This window comes from Neofelis nebulosa, chromosome 14, assembly GCF_028018385.1.
Source record: "Neofelis nebulosa isolate mNeoNeb1 chromosome 14, mNeoNeb1.pri, whole genome shotgun sequence".
NCBI classification, from domain to species: domain Eukaryota; kingdom Metazoa; phylum Chordata; class Mammalia; order Carnivora; family Felidae; genus Neofelis; species Neofelis nebulosa.
In genome coordinates, this window is record NC_080795.1 from 57,367,198 (window position 1) to 57,390,639 (window position 23,442).

The 23,442-nt window shown below is 34.8% G+C and overlaps 1 protein-coding gene across 6 annotated transcripts in view; it reads right to left on the reverse strand.

Moving 5' to 3' along the window:
* Positions 1 to 23,442, reverse strand: part of CSMD3 (CUB and Sushi multiple domains 3) — a 1,263,431-nt gene that overhangs the window by 403,338 nt on the left and 836,651 nt on the right. For all 6 annotated transcript variants that reach the window (XM_058698868.1, XM_058698869.1, XM_058698867.1 and 3 more), the window contains 3 exons: positions 17,387 to 17,525; positions 8,917 to 9,104; positions 3,828 to 4,016 (listed from right to left, as the gene is read on the reverse strand). In XM_058698868.1, the coding sequence (XP_058554851.1) occupies positions 3,828 to 4,016; positions 8,917 to 9,104; positions 17,387 to 17,525 (516 nt within the window). The remainder of the gene's footprint in view (positions 1 to 3,827; positions 4,017 to 8,916; positions 9,105 to 17,386; positions 17,526 to 23,442) is intronic.

Sequence of the window (23,442 nt, forward strand, 5' to 3'; positions counted from 1 at the left end):
CCACCTGGCTGTGACTTTTGACATACACACTACTTTTGACACTTTTTGGTCAAAGTAGAATGCTATCTTAGCTTTTCTTGTCTGACCTTCTCCAGAGCCATTCAAATCACAGTTCTATGAAAAACACTGTAGAGATATTCAAGAGTGAGATCCAATAATGTAGCTAGTAAAAACTGTGTGGATGTGTGTGTGTGTGTGTGTGTGTGTGTGTGTGTGTGTGAATAGAATTTCTGTTATGTCAGAAGATGTCTTTTAAAAATATATGTTAAAGAAACAAGAAGAATGTATGGTTCTTGATCTCAAGAATATAATAAGGAAAATAAGAAAATGAGTATAACTGTTATCTCCTCCAGTAGCTCAAGAATATAGACAGTGTTTTTCCATGAACAACAATATTTCTTTAGTGCCTACACAGTAAAATTAATGAATATTGATTTAGTGAATCAAAAAGTGGTTATAAGTTAACAACAACAAAAAAAATGCCATAGCAAATAAAGAACTACAGGGTCCAAGAAAAGTTGAGATTTTGCCCAGATGCCTTATCCACAGAAAGCATAAGTCAATAACCTTTAAAAACTTACTAAGATTTTGACACAGCTTAGGAGAAGTCTAGGACTTTCCAGTGTAAGGGGGGAAAATGTGGATGGAGGAAAAGGGTGGAAAATATATATGCAAAATCAAAACATAGTTAAGTATTCCTCAAAGGTTAGGAAGTATATTTCATTCATTCTTTTCATTCAACACGAATTAATGGAGTCTCAACTGTGTGACAGGAGCTGCTCTTGGCACTGAGGGCATAGTAGTAAACTTAACAAAGTTCCTGCTATATAAAACTGCCATTCTGGTAGAAAAGTAAATGGTAAACACATAAAGGTATTAGAGAATGGATAGTACTATAGAGAAAAGTATAAGTGGCAATACAGGTGCTACTCTGGTGAAAGATAAGGTATCAAATTGTCAAAATAGCACAGAACCTAATTGAGCCATTTCTGACTTGAGGTTTAAGTTTCCTTGGTCAACAATGAAACAAGATAAATTTAAAAAGGATCAGTTTTTACTCAGAAACCTATGTATACAGAAAAGAGACCTGAATTCAAAGTACCCTTTCCATTTGAAAAGAATTGATAGTAAAAAGGATAATGTATCATTTTCTAGTCACATATTCCAAGTAGTGCACTATTTAAATAGCTATACAAAATTCTTAAAATAAATATGTGGCATCACGGAGGAAAGAATGCCAAATGTATAATTGTGCTTCCATTTTAAAGGATTTTACTACTTTACTATTATGGAGAATGTGGACAGGGGCCAGTATAATAGCGGACTTACATATAGGATCTGAATCTAGGCTACCTGAGTTTCAGTCCTGACTCTGCCTGACACAGGGCAAAATACTTCATCTTTGTTTGCCTTAATTTTCTCACCTGTGAGGTGGTGACCATAATATCATTCAGTTTATAGTTATTTTGAAGATAAAATGAGTTAATATATATAGTATTAGTATTAGTATCAGTATTAGTATTAGTATTATTTATAATGTAGCAGTACCAGCACATAGTGAACCGTCAATAAATGTTAGCTGTCATCATTATTACAACCAATCATAATTGTCTAGTTTGCTTTGTGAATCAGTTAACTATGGACTGTGAAAGAGTCCATCATCACAAGAGATGATCTGTGTGAGAGTGAAGCATTCTGTATCTTGAGTATCCAGGTAATCAAGGCCAATCAAGGTTACATTCTTGGATGAGGGAAGGGAATTCTATTTATTCACATTTCCTCCCTTTATCCTAGGAAATTTGGATTAGTTTCTTCTGGGGAAAATGTTTAGGTTGGAGGTAAGAAATAATCAGGTCAGTATACTAGACAATAGGGTGTTGAGTTCAGTTCCAGTTAATGAAAAATTAAGTAGTTGCTTTATACAAAACTCAGACATTGATAAAAAGGAATAACTTGAGCCCATGTCAAGTTATGCTCAGTATTAAATAGGAATATAACATAGGACAGATCTAGATGGAGGTTCAAAGGGACAAGATCTGATCTTTCAAAAAATTGATGCCTTGTAAGGATGCAGGAAGGAGACAGAAATTGAAAAGGACAGAGTCCACATGGTTAAGGATCATAAATTCCATGATTAGTAACTTGAACTTTAATCCATAAGCAACAGAAAGCCATTAAGTATTTTTGACATGGGTATAATATAAAATAATCCTAGTGTGAAGGAGGGAAGTTAGATTGACAAAAATGCTCTGATGTAAGGTTGATTGTAGTTGCACTGGCAAGAGATGATGAGGGTCTGTGTTACTCTAGATCTATTCACTTTTATTATTAATAAAACTTCAGCATGTTGGTATACTGGGGCGTTATTTTTATACTCCTGCTTCTTCTGACATTACCTCCATACCTTTTTATCTTGGTGAACTTACTCATGTCAACCATATGGCTTTATCAGGGTGTGGCAAACAGTACCTTTATACCACTATCTTTTGTCTCAACCATAGAAACAGATGGATAAATGTCCTGGACAAGGCCAATGATAATGGGCCCTTCTCCTTTACTATAGTAACTGGTCCAGGTATGTACTGATCAGAAATATTCCCTTGGATTTTTCTCATTGGAACAAGGAAGAACTTTCATTCTTGTCTGATACTGGAAATATGTGACTATAAGTTTCTATGCTTCTAAGAGTGTATTTTCCACCACTAAACCCTCATGTAGATAAGACTGGCTATAATTAAAGAGTATTATGTCAAGGCACAGAGAAAAGCCCAGGTAGAAAATGGATAGAGCCTTGCAAAGGTTTGAATTCACACTTATAATTATCTTTAAGAGGTACACCAATCCTGCCTTTTCTAAGATTTGAATAAACAACAAATTCTGCTTTTATTTTTTAACATCAGTTTCAGTTGGGATCTGTCACTTACAATCAGAAGAATGCTGACTATAATAAATAGTATTGTGCCAAATACAAGGAAGATGTGCTGAGGATTCCTTTAAATCTTGTTATAAAAACAAATTGGCTTAAAGCTGTTACTGAAAAATGATGGTACTGAAAGTACTTGAAAAATTAATCATAAAATGACAAATGTGATCTTCCACCTTGAACAAGAATAAGTACAGAACTGGGAAATAGTGTTACAAATAAAATTAAAGCCCAGGACCAAATAATGCATAGATTTACATTGTGTGTGCTTTTTGAGAAAGGAGGTATGAAAACACTTCTCAATCTTAGGGAAGCAGTTTCCTCCACTGTATTTTCACATACATTTTCTGAAAAATGAAGCATTTCTGACTTATTCTACATGGAAACAAAGAAGAGGTAAAGACACTGGAAAAACACTCATCATAACCAGAAATTTGTCACCACAGGAGAGTCAGGGTACATTGTCGTAGTGCTAACTAGATAGAATTTGAACTAGCCCATGTTGCTTTCCAAGGTGGGAGGTAATGTTCTCTCCCTTCAGTGCATTTATTAATACCAATCTGACATTTTCAAAGCTCTTTGTCGAAGGTTGATGAACACAGTATGCACTTAAACTGGTTATCTCAGCATATTTTGAACACATATATGTCATCATTAGGCATAGGGTTAGTTTGGCTGGTTATCAATATTGTTTTTTTTTTCTTTTTGAAGTATAGTTGACATATAATGCATTCTTTATTTTCTGTATTAATGGTCTGGTAACATATAATTACCAAAATTCAAGATGATCCTTTTAAAATATGAAATATTTGTAATTGTATTAAGTCTCACATTTTATAAATACTATATTGATTTCTTTTTTGTTTATAAGTTAGCTTATTTTGCATACTGAATTAATTCTTACCATCACAGGTTGGGAGTGGATGACTCCACCAGTGGTTTTTTTCACATAGAAGAGGCTCTTCATGGCTCAGCCTATATCCTGGATCACAACTAAATGAAACGGTAGAACCGATGGAGAAATCATGACCATAGCGACGGCCATGTACAGGAATGCCAGGGTCCAGGCAAGAATAAGTGTTCACTGTAACACCTAGGAGACAAAGGGAATATGACAAAGAGTAAGTTTGATGGGTTTGGATTTGCCAAAATTGATTCTTATTTCTCAAACAATTGTGAGTTACGATTTTCACAAATAAATGAATGTGCCCATTACTTTATTTAAACAATCAGCAATTTGTTTAGCAAATTTCTTCTGACATTTTCTGTCCACCAAGTCCACATTCAGATCATTTGGTTCTATGAGAACCTGATGAAACTGTACAGTTACCTATCAAAATGTATAATGTCATAAATTCTATAGATATAAATCTATAGCGATAAATGAAAGTGTGAACACAAGTACCTTTGTAATAAAGCAGTACAACTGCTCTGGTGGCTCCTTGCCAGGGTTTCAACAGCCTGTAGTGCACTTGGTGTCTCCAAACGATAATCTCCCTTGTGACTTATAATGCCTAACTGACATCCTATCATGACTCAAATGCCTTTCCCTTAATAAGACATGGTTTCCCAACCTTGGCCCTGTTAAGTTTTTAGATTGAATGACTTTGCTGTGGGGCTGTCCTGTTTCTGCAGTATGTTTAGCAGCATTCCTGGCCTCTGCCTCCTCCAGTCATGACAACCAAAAATGTCTCCAGGTATTGCCAAATGTTCCCTGGGATGCAAAAATGCCCAGAGTTGAAAACTGAGGTATAAGGTAAAATAAATAATTACCTTTTTGTTCCTAAATGAAAGACTTAGACAATGAATAACTGTTGTTTTGATATTCCAATAATACAATAATTAGCATTTTCAAATTGTGTCTGATTAAATCACATTCACAAGAGAAACAGTTTACTTGTATTAGCTACCCAACTTTAAAATGAAGTATTTAAAATAGATACAAAAAACATAGTTCACTTTTTAAAGAGATCGATTATACATTTTAAATATATTTATCAAACATATTCATTTCATTTAAATGCTATTGTTTTTAATGAGAAATTTAAAAATAACAAAAATTTTATCTTTAACACAATTACTTTAACCTGCTATGTTCCTCTTCTCCATGTGACCATTTGTCTTCTAGGCACCCAAGGCTTTGAAACCCTCATTCACCTTTGACTCCTTCTCACAGTTTTGTTTTTCCTCCACAAAATGTATCTGAAATCCATCCTCGTTGAAAAGCATAATGTCATTTATTACTTCTCTTACCCTACCCCAGGCCTGCATCACTTCAATTATGTAGGACAAACCATAATCCCTGGCCTCTCTTTCAGTATCCTCCACCTCCAGTCCATTTGGGATATAATTTTGGACATATGTATCCTTAAAATATGCTATTTCTTTGCTTTTATACCATATGTTTATGACACCAAGTTCAGTCATCACCCTGACATTCAAGACTTCCGAACTGAACTCTACTATTTGCAATTTTCATTATCTCTCGGTAGTCATCTTTCCTCCCAGTCAGGTTAAGTTTCCTCACTAGTTTTCTATTTTATTTCAATACCACAAACACCCTCAGTCATCCCCTTCATTTATAAAATCTTCTCAATTTTTACCAGATAAGCTCAGATGCCCTCTCCTTCAAGTCATGATCTTCTAATGCTCTGGCTCATTCTGTAACTTTCCTTTATCCAAAACTCCTATGTTGTAGTGAAGTCTTAAGAAATCAGGGAAATGTGTGCTTGAAGAAGTCACATACAATGTAAATCATGGTAAAAGCAAAAAACAAGCAAATGTAATGATCCCAAAGTGATTTTAATGGTTTCAGATTATTTGGAGTAGAGGTCAGTAAAGGTTAATCATTTAATTTGTCCTTCTTGTCTCTCCAATTGATGGATACAGTAAGATCTTGCATTTCTTTTATGTCCCTTACCGTACTGCATATATCTAGCACTCAAAGGATAAGTCTAAAGAGATATTTCATAATTGATTGACAAGCAAATAGATCAAAGCAGTGGAAATGTTTTGATTTCTCTACCTTTCTCATACGTATTGACTTTAAATGTAACAACAGTTCTTTAAACAATATATTCTCTTAGATGTCTTCCATTCTCCACAGTTGAAAAAAAATATGTATACATGCATATAAAAATATGTCTTTGGAGATGGGTATCTGTGTCTATAAATTTGTTCTGTATCCATTTATAATTGTATTGTTTTATATATTATTTACACATCCAAGAAGACTCAATTATATTTGTATTTAAAGAAATACAACATAATAAGCAGAAGTGTTTATTGGGAGGCAGGGGGGAAAACTACCAAAACACAAAATGGGTTATGTTCCTAAATTCTATTCCATGTTGTTATTATTCTAATTTTTAATGTGTTCTGAAAACTATAAATCTTATTTTGTTTGTACAGTTTTTGCAATCTCCTTGTTTTGAAAGAGAGTTGAGTAAATAGTGCCCCAGCAGAGGGAGTAAAATGAAAATCTGGAGTGCAAGCAATTTTAGTACTGCAAATAATACATCGAATTTTGGTCTCCTGGGAAAATCAAGTTTTCCTTTATAATGGATATAGTTTAAAAAAAGAAATTCACCAAACACCAAATATGTTCTTATAGTTTTAATTAGTGTAATAATCAAATTTCATTCTACTGATTTTGGAGGTTTTGAATGGTTCATTAAAAAAAAAAAAAATAGCTGGTTACCTGCAGCTGGGAAACTTATTAAGTAACAACAACAAAAATAGATCTTTGCTTGTTTGTGTTCCTGAAACGAAAGGGCTTGTGATGTTAGAGATTATTTCATAGTAGTAATTAAACCACAACACTAAATAGAATAAAAAATGAGAGGAAGTGATTTCTTGTAAACCAATTTAAATTGAACATTACAGCCTGCTGCCAGATTTGACCAAAGCCAACATCCAGTAGGTCTTTTATCAATCCCAGCCTCTCTAGGTCTCAGCCTCCACCCTGTCTTTTTAGTCACTAGCCTCCAATAGTAACTTTGATTATGTTACCAAGAGCTTGTGGGTGATAGATTTTCTGACTGGCAAAGATGCTCTGCCTTGACCAAACTTTAGTCCAGCTCCACTGAACCCTTTTGACTAGGTCTCACCAGTGGCCCATTTAGTCCAGTTTTAGCAGAAATCCTGCTGGGTCAGTTTATTGAAAATCCTCCTCCAAGATAAGGCTATCTGATCAAATTCCTTATTCCCCACTCTCAATATCTTTTCACTCTGGCTTGCCTTTAGCAAAAACCCTGTCTAATGTGTTTAGCCAGATTTCCGCTAACTCTAATGGTTCCTCTTAGCAATTCCGACCACTGGTCCCCACTTTGCTCCATGACTAGAAATCCCCACTTGTAGTCAGAGCTGAGCTCAATCTCTCTCCCTTAATATGAAACCCCATTGTAATAAAAGTCTGCTCTACTGTCTTTAACAAGCGTTGGCGAATAATTTCTTTTATAGCAAAGGAATACGCTTGAGCTTGACATCGCATTTTAATTCCTCATCGGATTAGCTTTCAAAGAAAAAATATAAGAGCTACCATTCACTGAGGACTAATTGCATGCTAGCCATTATAATCACACTTTGCATGTGTAATTTTATTTAATGTTAAAAATTTTCCTGTATCTGACATGTGATAAAGACCACACACCTGGGTTGCGGTGGGATTGAATGTGATTTGTTAGGTATAGAATATAGCAACAGATTAACAGAAAATTCTAGTAAGAATTTTGAAATAGATTGCAAAAAACGACTCCAACTCAATTTTAACACATATATGTTAAACTAAAAATCTCAATTAAGGTCTTTCAGTTCATTTTAATTTATAAGTATGTGTTAACCCTCTTATTACATTTTATAACAATATCTAAGAAATATAACTCCATGCCATAAAACTCTAAATAAAGAGAAGTTAATATAATTAAAAAATATTATGGAAAATATAATATTTTAAAAAGCAATGAATATATATTGGTTATGGTTTTAAATGCCCACGAGTCGATTAACCAGATCTACCAAAAAGACACCCAATATAGAAAATAAAGATATAAATTTCAAATGCAGGCATTTTTCTTGAGAGGGAAGGGGGTATTGGAGGCTTGAATATAAAAAGAAGTGAAATAATACCTATCTGCACTTGATATAAAGATATCTTGCAATAACCCTTTAAATGTGCTATTAGAACCACTTCACCAAAACTGCTTTTCATATGCAGATACACAGTGATGTACCCTGAGATGAAAATGCACGCATAGATGAGTTTACATGTATACATCATATGCAATACACCCACATAGGTATAAATATGCCACATGTTTGTAAATTAAAAAAAGTTTGTTTCTATGTATATACCAGGATCAAATTATTTTTAAATATCAGGTGTATTTTAGATGTTTTAAATAAGACTGTACATGGGATTATTACAAGCTTATTTCAACACTGTGACTTACAGCTTGTTTTAATATGCGGTCTTTGAGCGGTACGTTAGCCATATTTGAATATATGTGTATGTACTGGACTTTTGATGTTAATATACTTTTCAATATTTTATACAAAATAATAAAGTTGAATATTTTAAATGGAAAATGTGTGCAATTAATGTAGGCAAAATTAAAAGAATGATATGAAGCACATGCTAAAAAATTTGTCAATGTTCATATACATCCTAGATTGACATTTATTACTATTGTGCACCACTAAAATTGTGCACAAATTACTAGTACAGAAACTCATTTTTTAAAATTTGTTATTCGATACTTCTGACAATCTGTCAGTATTTCCTTTCATAATAATGTTAGGTAGATATTATTGAAAAATCTCCTGTAAAATTTACGAAAACACATTATTATCTTGTAAACCATTAGCATTCTCTTCAAAGGAAGCCTTAATTGTATTTCCTTAATAAATCTTGTAGCTCTTTTAGTAATATGATGGTAATACAAACATAGGGAAAACAAAATAGGGAAATCAAACTATATTTTGGCATTACTTACTTTCATAATGAATCTTGAAACCGTTGTTAGAACGGCTGTTGTCTGTTGTAAATAGAAGGTATATGAAATTACTGCTACTGAATAGAAACTGGGGCACCTGCGTACCATTATAAGATCCAAGTAAGGGTGACAGCAGATTTGGCCCATCATGCACTTCCAGAACATCATAATTCAGTTCAGTCTGAAATCTGAGATTAAGAGACACACGTAGAAATATTTTTATTAGAATACCACTATAAGGAAAACAATAATTTAGATTGCTATTTAAATGACTATTTAAACGTTTTACCATTTTTATGTTATACTTTTTCTTTAGCTTATCACATATCATATACCACTTAAGACCTCACCTGAAGCTCTTCATCTTATGGGAAATTATCCTGAAAGAAGTATGTGCATACATTTGTTGTTCATAAGTAAGATTTCTTTCAAATATTGTGGAACATCCTCAGTAAATAAATGACCTTTTCATTGACCACACATATTTCGGGAGTTGCTTTTCTTTTATCTTCCTTATTTCATGGAAAACTATGTGATTTATATTTATCTTCAATCAAATAATCAGATTCTTAGAGCAATTGTATATAGATTTCAAATCCGACTTCTGCTTTATTAGAGTGGTCCTTTTTTTGACAAGTCTATTTTGTCCATTAAAAATAGGGTTTTTTTTTTAATTTCAAAATAGTGGTTCTAATTATAAGTAGGTAATGACAATAATGATGATGTAGTTGATGTTCACTAAGTGCTTGAGGCTCTTGCTAAATATTTTATCTACATTCATCTATCCAAGCCTCAAACTAACCCAGTAAGTGAGTCCTTATTATACTCATTTTGCAGGTAACAAAACTGAGGCCTGCAGAACTTACATGGTTCAAACCCAAGTCTCTCTCTCCCTAATGACTATACTAAGCCATGAAAAGCTGGTCAGTTGTATTTTTAGATTTCTGGTGGTTGTTACTGTTATCATTTTCAATTCTTTTAGAAGACGTAATTTTTATAAATTGCAATCAACACAGATCAACAATATTTTAACATGCATAAATACTATCAACAAAATAACATTTTGTGTTCATTCCCGCACTTCAAGATTGTACAACATTCTGAATTGGAAATCAGAAATCTTAGCCGTGGAAAAACTTTACTTGGAATCATGGAAAATTGAGCAACTTATTGCCTTGTCCCTGATGATCCTGCAGCCCAGGAATTTCTTTTTCTACCAATGTATTCCTACATATCCTCCAGTTTTCAGCTTGAATATGTCCAGAAGCAGCCTTTCCCTGATATCAGTGTAGGTTAGTTTCCCTACTGTATTGCTTCATTTTACTGCACCTTTTGTGATACCAATCATGGTTGTGTTTGCTTGTTTAATAGGTGTCTCCTTTAAGAGTCTATATGTTCCACAAGGTCAAACGGTGTCTGTATTTGCCAATGCTTTGCATATGGCAGGCACTCAAATATTTATTGGATAAATGAAAGAATTAATATATTTGAAAGACAAAAATATCTTTCTTTACTCTATGGTTGTTACCAATTTTATACAAAGCATTCAATACACTTAGATACTTTAGTGTTTACCATGAACCTTGGGTGGCTCAGTGGTACCTGGGTGGCTCTTGGTTTTGGCTCGGGTCATTGCCTCACAGTTCATGAGTTCGAGCCATGCATCTGGCTCTGTGATGTTAGCATGGAGCCTGCTTGGGATTCTCTCTCTTTGCCCCTTCCCTGTTTGAACACTTGCTCTCTCTCTCTCTCTCTCTCTCTCTCACCCTCAAAAATAAATAAATAAACTTAAAAAAATTAAAATGTATCTTCCAATGCATTTTTGGTAACTAGTTGTCTCCAGTACACTCTTAAAAATAATTTTTAGTTACAATGTCCATCAACTTTCAAAAGATTACTTTACTATACACTTGCCAGCCTTTTCCAGTATTACAAAATTAAACTACATTATTCTTCAAATAAGAAAACAAAAGAAAACTCAAAACCTGGTCCAAACAACTGAATGGAAAATCTAAAACCCAGAAACTTTATTTCATTATAAAATACAATTACAAATACAGCATATAAGTAGTAAAAATTAAGTGTACAATTCAATACTATTTAAGAAGTGCAATTGAAACATTTTTCCATCTGTACCACTTTTATATCCTGTTAAGCAATATACTTAGTAAAATGAATGAATTTCATAAGCTTATCTTAGTCTTTATTTTGCAATATGGAATATATTGCATTGGTCTAAAAATAACTTTTCCAATAATACAATTTAGAATAGGAAATATATAGGAACACACTATGTCCTTTAAGTAAATGATCAGACAATGGTACATTGTGAATTCATTATTTGGTTGTTTTGTAGTCAATCTATTGCAGTATTAAAACTGGAGTTTCATTTCGATAGCTAGTCAGCTGATGATAACCAAATTAAAATGCACAGAAGAGTCAGAGATTACTCTGAATCGAAACCTAAAGAGACAAGTCTTAATAGAATAGCAGCATTAACTGGTGATATAGAGAACAATGTTCAGTAGGAATGAATCCTTAAAAAGAAAATCGTCACAGATTCGCCTCAAGGAATTATAAAAATACATTACAATAATAAGGGAAATGAATTAGGGTTACACAATAATCTGAATTTTTTTCATTTTGTGTTTCAAGATAGTTGTACACATTGCTCATAAATTGTCTCAATCTAGTGTTCATTTGTTTATGACATTAAAGTTAGTGTTACTCATAAACAAATGTTATGGAACCACTAGATGATATTCAAAATGAAATCAACCTTATCTTACTCAATTTTTGTTGTCTTTTAAAAACATTCTTGATGTAATCCAAACCCATTCTGACCAAATTGAAATAGTCCTCATTAATTTAAAAATAATAATAATAGGGGCGCCTGGGTGGTGCAGTCGGTTAAGCGTCCGACTTCAGCCAGGTCACGATCTCGCGGTCCGTGAGTTCGAGCCCCGCGTCGGGCTCCGGGCTGATGGCTCGGAGCCTGGAGCCTGTTTCCGATTCTGTGTCTCCCTCTCTCTCTGCCCCTCCCCCGGTCATGCTCTGTCTCTCTCTGTCCCAAAAATAAATAAAAAACGTTGGAAAAAAAATAAAAATAAAAATAAAAATAAAAATAATAAAAAAAACCAGTTGCTGTCTGGAAGAATGATACTGATGGCTGTGGTCTAGAAGTTGAAGACAAGAAAAGGGATAGAAAGACAGACTTAGGATGATTAATAAACAGGAAATGAGTTCATTTAGAAGCTGGCAAACACTGGGAAAATTTACAAACTGTTGGAAGAAACAAAGCAAAAATCCTCTGCAGGTCTGAAAATGAGACTTGCAAACTGTTCGGCTATGTTAAGAAGAGATAAACAGAAAACCACACATGTCACTTGGCATTACTGTTTTGGTTTGTACTTGATAGACAATTTGATTTCTTAAGATTTCATTGACTTAAGGTACTTGAGATAATTTCAAGAAGCCAACTAACGGCTCATAGATTTACAATATTTTAGTTCTTTCTTTTTTCCTGTAAATTAAATCTAAACAATTGCTACATTTGAGAATACAGGAACATAGCCACGCCACCATCTTCATCATAGTATTTGCTTAAATTTTCATTCGAACCAAAGTAACTTAAGTTATCCCTAGGTATTAGAAAGCAAATGACGTAACTCAGTAATAAATACATTTCATTCTTTGGAACCAAATTCTATGAAAAGTATTCTCAGAATGACAAAAACTATTGAAGAGTTTGCAACCAGTGTTCTCTTTTTTCAAATTTGTTTCTAACATTTTTTTTTATTATTGAGAGACAGAGAGAGACAGAGCATGAGCATGAGAGGGGCAGAGAAAGGAGGAGAGACACAGAATCCGAAGCAGGCTCCAGGCTCGGAGCTGTCAGCACAGAGCCTGACGCGGGGCTCGAACCCACGAACTGTGAGATCATGACCTGAGCCGTAGTTGGACACCCAACTGACTGAGCCACCCATGCATGCTGCCACCAATGTTCTTACAATAGCTTGGTTGGAAATCAGAAGGGAATTCGCTTTTTCAAGAATGTAATTCTTGTTTGCTACCTCAGAGATGATATCTTGTTTCTCAAAACAATTTTATGGGGAAAATGAAGCACCAAGATATTCTAGGGTCAGTAAACAAGGAAGGGATAGATGTACATATTTCTGATTTCCAGGTGACTATTTTATGCCTCTCACTTAATGAATAAACTTCTCATTTATTTTTTAACTCGATAAAGTCACTTGCTCACTGCTTCACTACTGACCCACTCCTTACCATCTGACAGCTACTTAAGATGTGGATTTTTTTAGTTTTTTTTTTTTTTTTTTTTTTTTTTTTTTTAATGTTTACTTATTTTTGAAGGAGACAGAGACAGAGCGTGAGCAGGGGCGGGGCAGAAGAGAGGGAGACACAGAATCCGAAACAGGCTCCAGGCTCTGAGCTGTCAGCACAGAGCCCCACACAGGGCTCAAACCCATGAGCCGTGAGATCATGACCCGAGTGGAAGTCAGACGCTTAACCGATTGAGCCACCCAGGCACCCCAAGATGTGGATTATTTTAAAGAAACCAGTTTTATGACCAAGCAGAATGACTACGGATAACCCTAGAGCAAAATCTTATACCATTAAAGGAGCTTCAGAAAGGAAGAAATGGAGGAAGATATTTAAATAATTTTCCTTTCAAATAGCTCCAACTCAAGAATCTAATGGGCTTGTGTGTGTGTATATGTGTGTGTGCAGGAAGGAAGGGTAGATAGAGGACTCAAGCTGCCTAATGAATATTTCAGTTTTATATAACTTTATATAACTTTACACAACTATAAAGTAAAATTCTTTTAAAAAAGTAAAATTCAAAAGCAATATACTGATACAGCTACACCCTGTCTATTCTAAAATAGTGAAAATAACATCAATAAATTCTTAAAGCATTTCTAACTCTTAATTCATTCAGTGTTTGAGCTAATTAACAAGGAATTACATACGTGCATATATATACATATATTTGTATATGTGTGTGTGTATGTGTATTATATTACACACAGACATTGATATCAAGGAGGTGAAGGAGCTAGGAGGTTTAAAATTTACTTCAAAGTGTGATTTAGGGACCAAGAAAAGAGGCACAGTTGATAAGACTTACTCAGGGGTACTCAAGGGAAGATTTTTGGGCTCTAGGAATCATTTCTCACCAAGCCCTGTTCTGTTTCCCCTACAGAATTGTCCATTGTTGCTGTGCACAAATCCTAGCAATGACAATCACTTTTCAGGCTAATGCCTGCTTACAGCCTAACTTAAAGGATTTGTGTCTCAGTAAGCAGATAATTGAATAAGAAAGAGGCAGAGTAAAAAGTGTTAAGTAACTATATTTACCAAAATTAAATTGGGTTTTTGTCTATTTAACTGGTATTACAGCTTATAAGCTGAAAAGAGTTTTTTACCAGGAAGTTAAGTCTGGGATAGTCTAATTTAGAATATAGGCTGTGGGTGGCTCAGTCGATTAAGCATCCGACTTTGGCTCAGGTCATGATCTCACAGTTCGTGGGTTCGAGCCCCGCGTCAGGCTCTGTGCTGACAGCTCAGAGCCTGGAGCCTGCTTCGGATTCTGTGTCTCCCCTTCTCTCTGCCTCTGCCCCACTCACACCGTCTCTCTCTCTCAAAAGTAAATAAACATTTAAAAAAATAGAATATAGGCTGTAATATACATGAGTTCACTTTAGAGAATTCTGAAGATATCTACACAAGATAGGCAAGCAGCAAAGAGGCCCATGTAACTGCCTATTGGGAGGGATACAACATACATGTTAAAAACTTTGGACAGAGAAAATGTGTCTTCAAACAAAAATACAAAATCAAAAGTCACAAGTGTGGTGCTCTGAATTATAAGCATCGCGTTGCAATCTGCTTCTCGAGTTGGCAACTCAGCCTACTTAGGGCTGAAAGATATCAGATGTTATTTATTTATTTAATGATGGTTAATGACTCACACTAATAAACCAGGGGATGCTTTTCAATGGAATAATGCACTTTGTGTTAATAAAACCTAAACTAATTTTCTAGTGATAGTATTATGCTTATATAGTGTTTAAGACTTGAATATAAAACAATGAATATAAGCTATTTTTAAAGTCATCTATAATTTGAGTCAGCTGGGAGGTAGAGAAAGTGAATTCTTAGGAACAAATCAATATAATTTTTTAAATTATTCAATGATATGATCAATATTATTATGTCATATTGTATATTCCAAACAGAATAAAAATCTGTGTAATAAAGTAAGTTTGGTTAATTTGGGTCCCACATTCATGGAACATTGTTATTTGAGAAAGACTTGATTCTGAATAAATAGTATGATTTTCACTAAAATTGCTATGGCAATGCAAGCTGTATCTCTGAATAAAGGATATGGTTTCAACATCACCACAAAAAGCTCTGCCAAAGTATTCTAAATATAAACCTTTTCTTTTGAGAGAGAGAGATAGAGAGAGAGAGCGAGCTAGTGAACAGGAGAGGGGCCAAGAAAAGGAGAAGGAGAGAGAATCCCATGCAGGTTCCAGGCCCAGTACAGAGCCTGACTCAGGACTTCATCGCAGGACCATGAGATCATGACCTGAGCTGAAATCAAGAGTCAGATGCTTACCTGACCAAGCCACCCAGGCGCCCCTCTAAATATAAACTTTTTTTTTAGTGTGTAAGTCATTGTTATGAGCTGATTTGTGTCCCCCTAAAATTCATATGTGAAGTCCTAATCCCTAGTACCTCAGAATGTGCCTATCTTTGGAAAAAGTTCCTCTAAAGAGATGATTAAGGTAAAATGAGATCATATGGGTGGTCCAATATGAACACTATCGTTGTAAGAAGAGAAAATTAGGAAACAGACACACTGAGGAAAGACCATGTGAAGACACAGGGAGAAGATGGCCATTTACAAACCAAGGACAAAGGACTTCAGAAGAAACAATCCTGCTGACACCTTGATCTCAGACTTCCAGCCTCCACAGCTGTGAGGAGATTCATTTCTGTTGTTTAAACTACTTAGTCTGTGGTATCTTGTTATGACAGCCCTAGCAAATTAATACAGTTGTAAGAAAGTTTGTTGGCTATAGTCAGGTAGGATGGTCTCATGTGAAATGTTTAATACTAACATCTGTCAAACAGAATTTGTTTTCTTCTCAACTTTTAACACTAGTGTGGATAGATTAATTCACTGGAGACCCTCTTGAATTAGGGAAGGATCATGTTATGTTTGTAAAATTCAATCATCAGCATAATTCTGCTATATTTATATATTTGTATGATTTCCGTGTGACTACAAAGGTAACTTTTTCAAAATTATTATTATTATTATTTTTTATTGAGACAGAGAGAGAGAGAAAGTGTAAGGGCTAGTCAGGGAGGGGCAGAGGGAGAGAGAATCTTAGCAGGGCTCTACCCCAAGACCCTGTGATCATGACCTGAGGCAAAATCAAGAGTCATTTAACCATGTGAGTCACCAAGGTGCCCTGGTCCCTTATTCTGTTAAATAAAGGGGTTGGAAGATGAGGGGAGTCAATAATAAAATTAGGAAATTTTATAAATGCATCCATTTCCATTTGTGAATACTGATCCAAGCAAAGACCTGAAGTTTCATTCTTTAACTTTGTAATAGTTAATATGGTCTTTCATGGTATAGATTATTTGATCTAATTTGATCTATTTGATCTATTTGATCACTAATCTTACTGATTAGTTTTCTTAGGAAAAAAAATCCTCAACTGGCCAACCATTAATACACATGAATTTGATACAGTCATGTTGTTGAAGGAATTGTAGGTGTAGGGATGTGGGTAGTGTGCTTAAGTGCCTGAGGCTGTAATACAGTATAAATTCAAATGTGTTTACAACAATTTTGCCTTTTGAAATACAGCAGAAAACACAGGCCCTTTAAAATATGGGACAAATATGGGGCATCTGGGTGGCTCAGTTGGTTAAGTGTCCAACTTTGACTCAGGTCATGATGTCGTAGTCTGTGGGTTTGAGCCCCATGTCAGGCTCTGTGCTGACAGCTCAGGGCCCAGAGCCTGTTTCAGATTCTGTGTCTCCTTCTCTCTCAGCCCTCCCCTGTTTGCACTCTGTCTCTCTCAGTCTCTCTCTCAAAAGTAAAGATTAAACAATTTTTTTAATTAAAAAAATATATAGGACAGCTAAACACATTAAGTTAAGGGCCCCATGTTCATATTTAGGTAGTGTGCCATATTTGGCCACCTTTCATATCTCAATAGTACTGATAGAACATTGAACAAATAGAAAATCAACTTGACAACAGGCTGAAGGGTTAAAAGGGACAAATATCTGAAGCATTCAAGGCACAGAAACTATTACAATAAAACTATATATTGATTTAGTAAATAAAATGGATAATGCCGACTATTGTTTTAGATAACATGTACTTTTTTAAAGGTAGAAAAATATTGGTAGAGACCTTTCAAATGTAATTTTGATAGAGTGTCTGGGTTCAGCTTCAATCACCCACTCACAGTTCAAAGAGTCTTTATAGTATCCTGGCCATCCTGGTGAGAGAATCAATCCACTGGGTGCAGAAAAATGGCCACCACATGGAGCTGAAAAATGAAATCGGAGAATAAGTAAGAATAGAACTTTTATAACAAGTTGTAGAAAGTAATATTAGTAGCAACTATAATTTTTAAAATAAATTTCTGCATGAACTTTGTAAATGCTATTTAATAACTTTTTGAAGGTAAACCTACATCTGGTCCTTCTATTGCTGAATGATTATTTTTCTTAGAAAAATTAGTTTACTTTTTGAAATATGGCATAGTTATGCACTCAGCATGTCAGATAAACTCAATATCCTCAAGTGTCCTAACAATATCCTTCAAATACATGCTTGTGTCTCCATCATTTTCATGTTCAAAGCTTGAAAACAATGTAAATTGTTAGTTTTAGTTTTTCTCCCTTTCATTTTCTGACTTACATTATCAAATACTGCTAATTCATGCTACACACTGCCTAAAACTCTAATCTTGCTTATTCCAGAGTCCCTACTACAATTTGGGCCTTCATTGATTCTGCCTCTTCCCTGATTTCCCATCCACTGATTTCTCTCTTGCTTCAGTCCAGCTGTCAGAATAATATCCTTCAAATTACAGTTTCATTATACCATCCCCTTCCCTAGACGTCTATTTTCATCCGTTTTCCTTTAACACCAGATTCAAACTCTAAGTTTACAATTTCAAGTATATAATTTTCTGCTTTTCTGTAAATTTATACACAATTGAAATCACAATGATAACATTGTAATTCCAGTAGGTACTGATTGGGTCTTTTGGGGTAAATACCTCATTTTGGAGACGAATAAAGCCGGTCCATAGAAAAGCAACTCCTCAAAGTTCACTAGGCTTATTAAATCTTATTAATAAGTACTTATTAAAAGTGCTTTCAAGTTATTTATTTATTTATTTATTTTTTTACAAAACAGGACCTCAAAATTGGTCCTCTCCCAATATCTCCCAGTACTGGTAAATGAAATCACCAGCCACAGAGTAGCATAAACCAGGAAGCTAGAAGTAAGCATTTTCAATTTTTCCTTAATCCTTACCATTTATTCTCATATCCGACCTATCCTCAATCTCTTGTTTTTTTCATCTGTATAGCTGCCATTTGAGTGTCAATTATCATAACAGGGTGCCTGGGTGGCTTAGTCAGTTGGGTGACTGTTGATTTCGGCTGAGGTTATGGTCTCAGGGTTTGTGACTTTGAGCCCCACATTGAACTCTGTGCTGACAACAAGGATTCTCTCTCCCTCTCTCTCTGACCCTCCCCTGCTTGTGGTTTCTCTGTCTCAAAATAAATAAATAAACATTAAAAAAATTATCATATCATAATCTCATCTCTGCAGTACACTTTCATAACTAACCCTTCTAACTGGCCTTTTCATCTACATTAACTATCCTCTATGCTATAATCTCTATGCTATAACCAGAGTGGTGTTTTTAAACCTCAAATCTGACCACACCCTTCAATGGCTTCCATCCCTGTTGACACATAAGTCCCTGCCCATCTAGCTTTTCTTTATGCTCTCTAGCCTACACTCAACTTCTCTACTTTACTTTGCAGCCCAGCTACCTTAACCTACTCCATACCTTCAGGACATACACACAGAAAACAAAAAAAAAATGGAGCAAAGAGTATTTGAATTACTAAAAACTATTCAGAAAGAAAAAAAGATCAAATATATACTATTAGCTTTTCAACATATTAGAGAGCATTCCCAAAGACTTACTAGGTTATATTTTTATTTTCTCTTAAATAGTTCCATTTAAACTTTATCCCATTTGTTTGTATTTTTGTTGTTTACTTATTTCTTTTTGTTTTACCTTACAAAATTTCTAAAGTCTATTGCTCCAGACACTATTTTTACTAGTTTTCATTTTTGAAATAATTTGATACAACCCAAAAAAAATAGGAAATATTTATAAATTGGCCTAGAAATGCAGCATTACTATAAATATCCATTTAAGAAAAGTATTTTTATGTGAAATTGCCAAAATTTGTTATTTGTATGCAAAAGAAAATCTTTCAGATAAAATTAGATTTTCTTCTGGGGTGCCTGGGTGTCTCAGTTGGTTAAGTGTCCAACTTGGCTCAGGTCATGATCTCGTGGTCTGTGATTCGAGTCCTGCATCGAGCTCTGTGCTGACAGCTCACAGCCTGGAGCCTGCTTCGGTTCGTTCTCTCTCTCTCTCTCTCTCTCTCTCTCTCTCTCTCTCTCTCTCTCTCTCTCTCTCTTCTCTGCCTTTTTCCCACTTGTGCTCTGTGTCTCTCTCTCAAAAATAAACATTAAAAAAGATAGATTTTCTTCCTTAGTAGAATTTAATTTTGTTTCCTAAAAAGCTTTCAAAGGAGACCATTTCCATGAGGATTATTTACTCCTCTTTGTTACAATGACTCATAATTAGGTTTCCTGTAGGGTTATTATGTATTTCAAAAATAAAATTATGTGCATAATAGCCACTTAAATTACCATATTTTAAAAGATAGAGTAAAGTATCTTAGTGAGAGAAGGTCCTAGAATTATGGAGAATTTCTGACAGAAATCCTAAATATGTCATGGACTCATATTGTTTTAGGCAAGGATTTGTGCACTTCAGTACAATCATCGTTAAAAGAGGCAATCAGTCATAAAATTAACAATTGAGTAGTGGGCCATAAAGGATTAAAAAGTAAAATACTCAGAAGCATTTTAGCTGGTCCCTCTCTCCAAAGTATGAGGGAGGCAGTTAGGAGAGGGCTTTAAAGCAAAGGAGTAACATAAAAATGTGGTTACTGTCAGCTCCCTGAAAGGAATTTTCTGAATGATGACCCTGTTAAAAGGTATGTCTTCTAGTTAACTTATGATGTTCCGAAGCAGCCTGTCTCTCTTACACATAGGGTTGAAACTCCCCAAAATTATTATTCCAAAAGTATGGGAACAGACTCTCCGAGAAGGCGTGAAACGTGAGAGAGAGACAGGTGCTCAGTGCAGATCAGTCAGGACCAGCCTCATGATCATAGTGACTAGCAGGCAGGTGGCAGGGGGATGTGCACAAGGAGAAGTCACAGTGTAGCCAGAGCAGCAGAGTATGGAGACGACAAAATGCAGGAAAAAATAAGGGAGATCAAGTATAGAGAAAAGAGATGTAGAAATCTACCTGAAACAGACAGAAGTATAGAATATAGGGAAAAAAGAGAGAGAGCATATGCGTGCATGTGCGGGAGTGGGAGCTTTGGAGCAAAGAGCTACTAATAATATTAGTAACAAAGATTTAAACTTGTAAAGAGAAACTTAACTGTAAAGGGGATAACCATACAGACCCAAAGGTAATAAGACAATGGCCTACACCTCATAATTTTGCAATATCCATGCATAGCTTATATTAAATGAATAACTTTCTCCATATAGATTCACTTATATTTTAACTTAAATGACGTTTTTAGACTTGCCCTGAACAAAAATATCCATAAAATCAGTTTTTAAGTGAAGCTTATAATTTTTCCCCAAATATTTTCCAAAATATTATGCTGAAAATAAATATGTAGCTATTGAGATGTACTAAATGCTTACACATTTAACAACTAAGATCAGATTATGTACCTCTGGGTATAAAGACAACACAATCTGAGACAGATTTCTGTAAAAAACAGTAACTAATCCTTGTCTGAATAAGGGAAACTGGAATATACACAAAGCAGGGAGATCAAGACCACACAAAGTATTTTGAAAGTCCCCTTCATTTATTCACTCATTTGTCATTTATCCATTCATATTTTAATCATGCCAACAATTGTGTGCCAGGTATGTGTTTGTGTGGTATTCGTATTACTTGTACTAATTAAAATTTATTGAATAAACATCTGACTAACATAACATAAACATACCGAATAACATTTATTGGGTGTGCCAGGAACTGCATGAAAAGTTTTTGAATTATTTTATATGAGGCTCAGAAAAATCTAGCCATATGTACTATTATTATAGGGGAAAAAAAGAAAGCTAGATGTGTATTTAAATAATTTACGTATGTGGGGTCAAGGCAGACGACCCCGAGATGAGCCTCTTTGGCATACTGCTTATTTTGAATAAGTGTTACTTAATAGAATAGACTGTCTGTTCAAGGACACTCAGACTCCTCTCTGTCCCCCTGAAAGCAAGAAATAAGTCTCCCAAATGAAGAGTACCTTCCCTGTACCAGGAGGTAGAGAGACATCCTTATCACAGAGATGGTAAATTTACAGCCAAGGAGGCTGTATAAATAACGCTTGTTAATTTACTACCCCGGTCTAAATTCTGTTTAGAATTTCTTACCAACTGAAGCTCCCAAAGTTTTCTTTGTCCTGCCAAATCCTCAGAGATTCATTGTCTCTTTTTAGAAAAAGTATATAAACTACCTGCCTTGATCATTTCTTTAGGTTTCAATTCCATTACTTGGCCTCCTTGCACATGTAATAAAACTTTTTTTTTCCTCCTGTTAATCTGTCTCATGTAAATGTAATTCTTAGTCCAGTTGGGAAATTAATGGGTAGAGAAGAATTTTCTTTCCCTTTACATCTCAGCCAGCAAGGATTTTAACAGAGGCAATTTGCCTTCCTCACACTTCTCACATGCAAAACACAGAAGCATAAAGTAAGCATATCATAAACTCTATAAAAAAAGATATGTTCATGGGGCAGGGGTCTGGAAAAGGGGATGAATTAAGTCCTCAAAGAAGAGAATCTGCTTAATTTGAGCCTTCAAGGATGAGTCAGGTTCATCAGGAGGAAAGAGACATATAGGCATAACGATGTTTCCAAAAGAGTAGAAAGTTAGGTTAGCACAATATTTAGCAATGCCAGTACCTTTCTTAGGGAACCAAGAAGTGATGGGACATTAAAGGGAAAAAAAAAAGGTAGAAAAAGACCTGGGAAGCTATATTATGGAAAGTCAACCACAGGAAATTGAAAAATTATAGACAAAGGATACATATATATATATATATATATATATATATATATATATATATATATATATATATACAGACAAAGAAAAAGATTTTCATTTAAGTGGCAATTGCATGTAAAGTGGACTAAGGGCAATACATATGGAGTTGATGAGATCGTATACTATTATGCAGAGAAGGTATCATCAGACGCTGAGATATGATGGTAATAGGAAAGTACTGACTGCAAGAGATATTTAGGAGGTAGACTCAAAAGCATTTATTAATTACATGCAATGAGTGAGCAAGATGAAATCTCAACTGGTCATTGGGCCCCTGGCTTGTAATGGATGGATGGTGATTCCACTCCCATAATGGGGAGCACAAAACAGGATGGAATCTTACATAGAGAGATAATAAGATTTGATGCTGAGGCTAAAAGGTTTGTGAAATATCACAAGAAAAAATAGAATATAGAATCTGGAGATCTTGTCTATATTGGACATCATTTTCAACACAGACTAATGCTAAAGCTTTAATGCAGGGAGAAGATAAAGGTGAACAGGTAGAGGGAAAAAAATTAAAAGGCAGTTTAAGATGCAAACTTAATCAAATTAATCAAATTAAGTAGGTATTGACTGATACTCATTATTATATCATTGCATTTTGGCAAAGGCTGGGATGGACTATTGCTGCTTGGGTCATTCTCTCCTTTAACTGTTTAGATTAAGATATCTGTAGCTGGTAAAATAAATAAACACCTAGATTTTAATACCTTAACAAAATAGTTTATTTCTCACCTGACCAAAATGGCCTTCAAATTGACAAAACTTTAGACAGACTTAAGATTCCAGATGACTCACCTAACTTCCTTCAGTACTTTTCCACTAGCCCACCTCAGCCCTTAAACCATCCCTCAGTGCAACTGAGTTCAATTTCTATTGCAATAGTCTTGAATAAAGTCATACATCCTCCTTGCCTCTAACTCTGGTGAAATATTTCTTTGACACAATCATGTGGCAGTATAATGAGATCACTCTACTAGCAAGATAGCCTCCCCCCC